General features: G+C 43.1%; 1 protein-coding gene across 1 annotated transcript; it reads left to right on the plus strand.

Moving 5' to 3' along the window:
• Positions 1–558: 558 nt before the first annotated feature.
• LOC145805762 (uncharacterized) lies at positions 559–1,325 on the plus strand. Its single transcript, XM_082900961.1, has 2 exons — positions 559–706; positions 925–1,325. The coding sequence occupies exons 1-2, from the start codon at positions 559–561 to the stop codon at positions 1,323–1,325; spliced, it is 549 nt and encodes a 182-aa protein (XP_082757087.1).
• The last annotated feature ends 7,942 nt before the right edge of the window (positions 1,326–9,267 follow it).

A 9,267-nucleotide genomic window follows, 5' to 3' on the forward strand; every position in this document is an offset into this window, starting at 1 on the left:
TTTTTTTTTTTTACGAGAGTACATTTAAGGTTTTCTAAATCACCTAAGTGTTCAATTCCCAAGTCCAAAACGATGAATTTGAATTCCCTTTGAATTCCCTTTGAATTCCCTTTGATTTCCTTTCTATTACTATTTCTTTTATCTAACTTTCTATTCTACCTCTCAACAAGAATGTTTCTCTCTAACTTTCCCCGTCCTTCTCCATTCTTCTCTATTTTGTTCCAGAAGCTATTTAGCTTAGGCCACTAATTGTTTCATTAGCTTAAGTAACCAAGTTTAACTCAAACTAACCTTGCTTAGGCTAAACTTAAAGTTACTGACTGTGATCAACTTGTGGAGAGAATAACAAAGAGAATTAAAAGCTGGACAAATAAGTGTCTCACTTATGCTGGTAGAGCCTAGATGATCCAATCTGTTCTTTTCTCTATGCAAGTGTTCTGGACCTCTTTGTTTATTCTTCTAAAGAAGGTCATTCATTCCATAGAGAGTCTGTTTAGAGCCTTCTTCTGGTCTGGATGCGAGCTGAAAAAGTATGGGGCTAAGGTGTCTTGGGATAGAATGTGTTCTCCTAAAAATGAAGGGAGCTTGGGGTTTAAGTCTCTCATTATGTGGAACAAGGCTGCTGTTGCTAAGCATGTCTGGTTCCTCTTCTCTGGGGGTGAGCAATCTATGTGGTGCCTTTGGATTAAATCTTATATCTTCAAAGGTAGAAGTTTTTGGAGAGTTAGGGTGTCAAATGGCCCCTCCTGGGTTTGGAGGAAAATTCTTTCTCTTAGACCTATCATTTACCCTTTAATCAAACATAGGGTGGGAAATGGTTCTAGGATATTTCTTTTGTTTGATAACTGGCACCCTATGGGATCTGTGTGGTATAGATTTGGGGTCAGAATTGTTTATGATTCTGCTTTGGGTTTAGATGCTAAGTTAGTGAGATTGTGGAGGGGACTACTTGGAGATGGCCTTTCCCTTCTTCATGGGAGCTTATGGACCTCATTTCTAGTACTCCTTATACCTTTCTCCCTACTGGTGGGTCTGATGATGTTAGTTGGAGTCCTGCTGCTAATGGTAAATTTACTATCCAGTCCACATGGCATTCCTTAAGGCAGCATTTTGATCATGTGAACTGGTCTAAGGTTATTTGGGGGCCTCATAATATTCCAAAAGTGAGTTTTGTGGTGTGGATGGCTATCCTTGGTAGATTGAACACTGGAGAAAGATTAAAAATCTTTGGTGTGACTCAATCTACTGAATGTGTTTTCTGCCAGCATCCATGTGAAGACCACAACCACCTTTTCTTTGAGTGTCCTTTCTCTGAAAGAGTTTAGTCCTGCATAAAAGGTAAAATGAATGTTGACTGGCCATCAACAATTCCTTGGAATGATTTGGTCCAGCTTATTGCTAACTTTGTGAGAGGGAAGTCTTTAGGGACTATTATTACCAAGCTTGCCTTTACTTGTACTGTGTACCAGCTATGGATTGCTAGGAATAATAGAGTCTTTGGTAAGGATATGGTTAGATTCAAGGTAATGCATATTACCAATTTGAATTCACACCATACTGATAGATGGTACTTGAGCTCATGGAGACTACCTTATACTTTGCTGAAGCATGCTGTATCTGATGTGAGGGATGTGAGTTCACAAACTGTGGGTTGAGTGAAGGTAAGCATATACACTGTGGGGGTTCCTAATGTTTGTTATTGTTATAGGTATGCAGACCATAAGGAAGGAGAAGCTTGAGTGTATGCCATATTCTATGAAGGTTGAGTATAGTGTGAGGAATAAACTAGCTCCTAACCCAATATCACTAGCCATATTGAGAGGGACTAACATGTTTTTATATATTTCCTGTATTTTTTTTATTTTGCAGGTATATGGAGTAACGTTTCTCGAGTGATGTGAGCATATATATTTGTGGGTTGAGTGTAGTGAGCATCTATATGTGTGGTGTAAAATGCGACTTGTCACTGTTTCTTAATTATTATTGGTTTGTTAATCGGCTAATCTTGTCTCGGTATCTATTGCTGACAGGGTATACTATAATGTTTAAACTCTGTTTGGGATGCATGGGGTGGTAGAACAGTACCTCCCTTGATGGTGCTGTCTGGTTCGGTATTCAGTTTTGGTTCCTTCGTATAGCGACCCCGGTCTTTTCCCATTCGGTTGTTGTATCCGGACTTATGTTCCGTAGACCCCGTTGTTATAGAATAGTTGTTGTTGTCCTTTAATTTCTTATTTTTGAGTTATAGGATATGTTGGGCAGGTTTGAAACAGATTGGTTGTGTTTGGAAACCAAGGGTTGATGTCCATTTAATTCCAACTAGTGTCTATTAAATTTTCATGATGGTTCATTCAATTCCAATTAGTGATCCATTCATATTCCATTAGTGGGATTTTATGACAAACTTGTCCATTCATATTTCTAACTAGTGTTCATTTAATGCTAGTTAGTGTTCATTTAATTTCAATTAGTGTTCATTTAATTTTAACTTGTCTTTTCATTTTCCAATTAATGGGCTTTAATAACAACCTTTCAATATCACTTTTTCATCTCCCTTTTGATTTCAAAACCCTAGAACCATCTTCTCTCTCTCCCTACACACCTTCTCTCTAGGTTTTCATCTCCCTCTAGTGTAAATCTATACTAAGTCCTTTGTAAGAAAGGTAGAGTGGGTTGAGGGCTTCATTTTAATCTGAAAGTTTGGCGATTTGGAGCACTTTGGTTTTTGGCCTTCATCTTCTCCATTCGGGTTATTTACTTCGAGGTAGGGATTTCCTACTCCATATTATAGGTTTTGTCCTAAGTTTTGGTATTTTGATATGTTGGGGGTTGTTTGGTAATTTTGGGAAAAACTCTAATTGTTGTAATAAATTAATTTGTATAATTAATTTAGGGAAAATTGGGGAATTTAGTTGAGTTCATGACATTGAGGAATTTATTAATTAAATGGTGTAGTTGATTTGTTTAATCACTCACCTATGAAAATGTTGGAATTATATTAGTTGATTCATTTATTTCCTGTTTAGAAATAACTGTTTTGGGCTATCGGTGGAGGATAGTCGTGATTGTTGTAGACATTGCATGTGGATTAGGAAAAACTGAAACTAATCACATTGGTTAAGTCGTTGATTTTGACTGTTGAATTAATACAGAAAATACATGTATTGATTGTGTGTTGTATATGCCAAGTGTTTAATACATTGTATATGCATTTTGTTTGGGAGGAGATAGTGGATGTACTCCACGGTTTAGGGGAAGATAGGGGATTAAACCGGATTTTGTTTGGGAGGAGATAGGGGATGGACTCCATTAGCACCACTATATGTGTGCTTATTGATTTATGGAAGTGTTTTTGCATGTTGTTGATACAGCACTAAAATGTGTATCAATCGGGAAGTATGGAAGTGTTTTGGTATGAGCCTTAGTCTCATTTGCTTTGTTGATATTGGAAGAAATGTTAATGTGATATTTAGTTCACTGTTATAGTTTGGCCAGGTTCTGAGCCATATTGATATAAATGGAAAGTTGAACAAATAATGGAAAATGAAACGTGTCATCGACATTAATGTCATGAAACTGTATGTTGGGAAAGTGAATAGTTGTGTTAACCATCTATTGAATACTATTGCTTTATTCAATGCTTATATTTGGTTTAGTATGTTTCTACTGGGCTGTGGCTCACCCTATACGGGAACATCATTTTCAGGTTCAGGTGATATGCTACCTCCAAGGACTTAGCTTGGAAGGAGTTGAAGTTGAAGACTCTGTTTAGTTTAGTTGTTATTTATTTTATTTGATATTACATGTAAACAATCAAGCCAAGGGCTTAATTTGTAGTTGAGTTAGTACTCATATTTTGTGTCCAAGTGTTGGCGTGGAAAGATGTAAGCCGTAGGGCATTTACTTTTGATGTTGCATGTAATGCTTTTCAATAAGAATACTCTGATGAATGGTATAATGGTTGGTTTTCTTTTATTAATGCATGTCAATGTTATATATTATGGGTTTATTTTGAGGGCGTTACAACTTGGTATCAGAGCGTACCGGGTTCGAATACTTTGGGTACGTGGGAAGTGATTAGTATCACAATGGGTTCGTCTCGCTTGATAGAGACTTAGATGTACTGTTATGTGCTTATATGATAACATGTTTATGTGACTATCTGGGTATGGAATGTAGTTTCTAGGATATTGGTTGGACCCTTGAGTTTCTGATAGTCTTGTTGGAAAGGTACTTGATCAATGCTGCTTCCAACCGGAACTATAGTGACGCCTCGAGACTGTTGTTATCCAGGAATGAAATTCATAGGTGCTTATGTGATTATGTGCTTACGTGGAATGAATTATTGTTGTCCAGCATTAGGACGCGAGTGTTATAGCTTCGGCACATTTATTAATGTGCTAACGTCTTTGTTATTTTTTTTTAGGATGTCAGGACGAGGACGAGGACGTGGTAGGCGTGGTAGGCAGGAGGTGCCTATACCGGAGGAGATTCCGGAGTAGCAGGAGGGTGTTGGCCAGGCCAATGTGGCTGAGCCAGTAGGCCAGCAGGCTATGGGCGCTTTGGCCCGAGAGATAGCAGGGGCATTCAGGGAGTCAGTTAGCATTCTTAGGGCTGAGAATCAAGCCCAGGTTGTTGTTGCGGATGCAGGACCTTCTTTTCTGAAGAGGGAGTTCTTCCGGTCTAACCTGGACGAATTTGTGGGTGATCCCAAAGAGCCACTTAAGGCAGATGAATGGCTCGAACAGACAACGAAGACGTTTGAGATGCTTGGCATCGAAGACGAGGGGTTGAAAGTGACCTTGGCATCGTTCCAGCTGAAGGGGGATGCGGGTCAGTGGTGGAAGTTCACAAAGGGTCGTATAGGAGGTACATGGGAGGCTTTTGTAAATGCTTTCCAGGAGAGGTTTTTATCTCCGGCTGTCAGGGAAAAGCTGAGAGACCAGTTTTGTCAACTTAAGCAGTCGAGTTCTTCAATGGCCGAGTTTGAGGCTACATTTACTAGTTTATCCAGGTTTGCACCTGAGTTGGTGGCGTCTGAGGAACGCCATTGTATTGAGTTTGAGAAGAAGTTGAGGCGTGGCCTCAAGCTGAGAGTTGGAGGAACTATGATTCGGGATTATGGGCGTATGGTTGATGCTGCAGCCCATATAGAGATCATGATGCAGGAGGAGGAGGAAGGGCAGAAAGGCTCCAAGAGGAGTCAGGATGGCTAGAGTGATGGCAGGAGACAGAGAGGTTTCACTCCTCAACAGTCTTAGAGTAGCTTTTCTAGATCAACTTTTCCAGTGCCGAGTGCAGGTTCGGGGAAAGGCAGTCAGGGAGACATTACCTGTTTCAAGTGTGGTCAGCTGGGCCACAAGTCTCTGGTTTGCCCGCAGAGGGGAGGAGTACAGAGAGCAGCATCTTCTTCGGCTCGATCTCAGAGCCAGAGTCAAGGTAGAGGCCAGCCACTCTCGTGTTATCAGTGTAGTCAGCCAGGGCACATGAAGAGGTATTGCCCGCAGTTGAGTGGCACATCTGGTGCATCTTGTTTGAGGCAGACTCAGAGTCATCAGCCAGCTCAGTCGGTTCAGGCCTCGAGGGCCAATCAGGGGGCTTCATCGTCCCAGTCTGTGCAGCAGTCTTATGCTCCTAGGGGTGAGCAGGTTGATCAGAGACCATCTGGGCGCGTGTACGCTGTTACCACGCAGGATATTGTACCGGGTCCATCGGTTGTGAGAGGTACCTTCTTGTTTTGCAATTCGGTTGCTAGTGTTTTGATTGATACGGGTGCATCTCATTCCTTTGTGTCTGCTGCATTTGCATCTGTTTTGGAGTTGGAGTTAGCATAGTTAGCATCTCCTATTTGTGTAGTGTCACCTCTTGGGGGTGAATTGATCTTGAAACAAGGTGTTAGAGGTTGTGATATAGAGGTCGCCGATCATAGACTTCCGTTTCCTTTTGTAGTTATGCCCATGAAGGGCTTTGATGTTATTTTGGGTATGGACTGCTTATCGTCATACCGGGCAGTTATCGATTGCTACCGCCAGAGGGTCACACTATGTACCTTGGGCGGGGAGTGTTTTCATTTTCCGGGGGACCAAATTGGTAGTGTTTTGTCATCGGGTTATGATCCGCGAGGGCGGGGTGAGCTTAGTGGTCTACTTGTCAGCTTTGAGAGTGGTGAGTGTGATGAGACCCAGATAGTGTTGCCAAGGGTGGTTTGTGAGTACTCGGACGTCTTTCCCAAGGATCTTGTTAGTTTGCCACCGCATCGAGAGATTGAGTTCTCTATTGATCTAGTGCCCGGCACGGCGCCGATTTCTATGGCACCTTATCATTTTGCCCCAGCCGAGTTAGTTGAGTTGAAGATTCAGCTTCAGGAGTTACTAGATAAAGGTTATATACGTCCTAGTGTTTCACCGTGGGGAGCACCAGCCCTCTTTGCTAAAAAGAAAGGTGGTGCTTTGAGACTTTGTATAGATTACCGGAAGTTGAATCAGGCTACGGTTAAGAATAAGTACCCTATGCCTCGTATAGATGATCTATTCGATCAGTTGAAGGGTTCCCGTTGTTTCTCTAAGATAGACTTAAGATCGGGTTACCACCAGTTGAGAGTCAGGGAGGAGGACATTCCGAAGACGGCATTCCGTACGCGGTATGGCCATTATGAGTTCCTGGTGATGCCTTTTGGGCTCACCAATGCACCGGCAGTCTTTATGGACTTGATGAACCGGATCTTCCGGGAATTCTTGGATCGTTTTGTGGTCGTTTTCGTAGACGACATTCTCATTTATTCACCTTCAGAGGAGGAGCACGAGGAACACTTGAGAGTGGTGCTTGAGTTACTTAGAGCCCATAAGCTTTACGCTAAGTTTGGGAAGTGTGAGTCCTGGCTAGAAGAGGTGAAGTTCTTAGGCCATCTGGTTTCTGGGGAAGGGGTGTCTGTTGATACATCCAAGACGGAGGCAGTGCAAGATTGGGCACAGCCTAAGAGTGTGTTTGAGATCCGCAGTTTTCTGGGATTAGCTGGGTATTATCGTCGGTTTGTGAAGGATTTCTCCAGGTTAGCTTCCCCTTTGACTAGATTGACTCGGAAGGGAGTCAAATTTGTATGGAGTGAGACTTGTGAAACGTCGTTCCAGGAGTTGAAAGTTAGACTGACCACCGCTCCAGTCTTGATTATTCCGGAGAGAGGGTTGGGTTATGCAGTCTATTGTGACGCCTCACGAGAGGGTCTAGGTTGTGTGTTGATGCAAGAGGGGAAAGTGGTTGCCTATGGCTCACGTCAGTTGAAAATACACGAGAAGAATTACCCTATGCATGATCTAGAGTTAGCAGTTGTGATCTTTACCTTGAAGATTTGGAGGCATTATCTTTACGGTGAGAGGTTTGAGGTATTCTCAGATCATAAGAGTCTGAAATATCTATTTACACAGAAAGACTTGAATTTGAGGTAGAGGAGGTGGATGGAGTTCATTGAGGATTATGACTTCGAATTGCACTATTATCCGGGGAAGGCCAATGTAGTAGCCGATGCCCTTAGCAGGAAATCTGTTGGTGACATAGCTAGTATAGCCATCCGAGAGTGGAAGATGTTAGGTGCACTTGGGGAGTTTGATTTGCTTCTGAGCGAATCCGTTGAGGCTGCGGCCTTGTTTTCTGTTGTTGAGCAGCCTACACTTGTGACTCGAGTGTTAGAGGCTCAGAGAGGTGACCTTAAGGTAGAATCTCTCCGAGAGAAGATTTCCAGTGGGAAGAGGGTTTGACGGTGTATCCTGACCTGAGTGTGAGATACCGAGACCGTCTGTTTGTGCCGGAGTCTTGCCGAGAGGAGGTACTCCGAGAGTTCCATCATTCACGCCTTGCGGTGCATCCGGGAGGTACTAAGATGTATCAGGATTTGGGTCGCCAGTTTTGGTGGCGGGGTATGAAGAGAGATGTGGCAGCTTTCGTGTCTAAGTGCCTTACTTGTCAGCAAGTGAAGGCCGAGCATCAGAGGCCAGCGGGTTTGTTGCAACCCTTGCCTATTGCCGTGTGGAAGTGGGAACATGTCACTATGGACTTCGTTGTAGGTCTTCCGAGAACTCAGCGGGGTAGTGATGCTATTTGGGTGGTTGTAGACCGGTTGACTAAGTCGGCGCACTTCATTCCTATGCGCGTGAAAGATTCGGTAGATCATCTTGCCGACTTATATATTCGGGACATAGTGAGGTTGCACGGGGTCCCAGTGACGATCGTCTCAGATAGAGATCCTCGTTTCACTACCAGGTTGTGGCAGAGTTTGCAGAGTGCCTTAGGCACTAAGTTGACTTTTAGCACGGCTTATCATCCTCAGACTGACGGGCAGTCCGAGCGTACTATTCAGATCCTTGAGGATATGCTTCGGGGTTGTGTTCTTGACTTTAGTGGGTCGTGGGAGAGGCACTTGCCTTTGGTGGAGTTTGCCTACAATAATAGTTTCCAGTCTAGTATCGGTATGGCACCGTTTGAGGCCTTGTACGGCCGACCGTGTAGGTCTCCAGTTTCTTGGGCCGAGATGGGTGATGCACCTTTGTTGGGTCCAGAGTTGGTGAGGGAAACGACGAAGAAAGTTAAGCTTATCCGTAGGAGGCTTGTTACAGTCCAGAGTCGTCAGAAATCTTATGCCGACCGTAGGAGGAGACCTTTGGTGTTTGAAGTGGGTGATCATGTCTTTCTGAAAATATCACCTAGGCGGGGATTGATGAGGTTAGGGAAGAGCGGGAAGTTATCCCCTCGGTTTATTGGCCCTTTCGAGATCCTTGAGAGGATTGGTGAGGCTGCCTATCGTTTAGCTTTGCCACCGCAATTATCCGGAGTTCATGACGTGTTTCATGTAAGTATGCTTCGAAAGTATGAGCCGGATCCATCACATGTGTTGGATTGGACCGATTTAGTGGTTGACGAGGATGTCTCATATGAGGAGAGACCGGTTCGGGTCTTGGATAGGCGGGATCAAGTTTTGCGAGGCAAGACCATTCCCTTAGTGAAGGTTCTGTGGAAACATCACGGAGTGGAGGAAGCCACTTGGGAACGTGAGTTGGAAGTCCACGAGAAATATCCGGACATGTTTGTCGATATGTAATCTTGTATTTGGATTTCGTAATATTGTTGAACTTAAGAGCTTTATAGAAATATTTTGAAACTTGCCTCATAATGGAAGTTTAGTGTAACATTGAATATGTTGAATATATTGTGGAATTGGAGTTATATCATGAAATTGAATATGATATGGAAATGGGAATCATGTATATTGAAAACTGT

This window comes from Camellia sinensis, chromosome 13, assembly GCF_055761805.1.
Source record: "Camellia sinensis isolate YWXY chromosome 13, ASM5576180v1, whole genome shotgun sequence".
NCBI classification, from domain to species: Eukaryota; Viridiplantae; Streptophyta; class Magnoliopsida; order Ericales; family Theaceae; genus Camellia; species Camellia sinensis.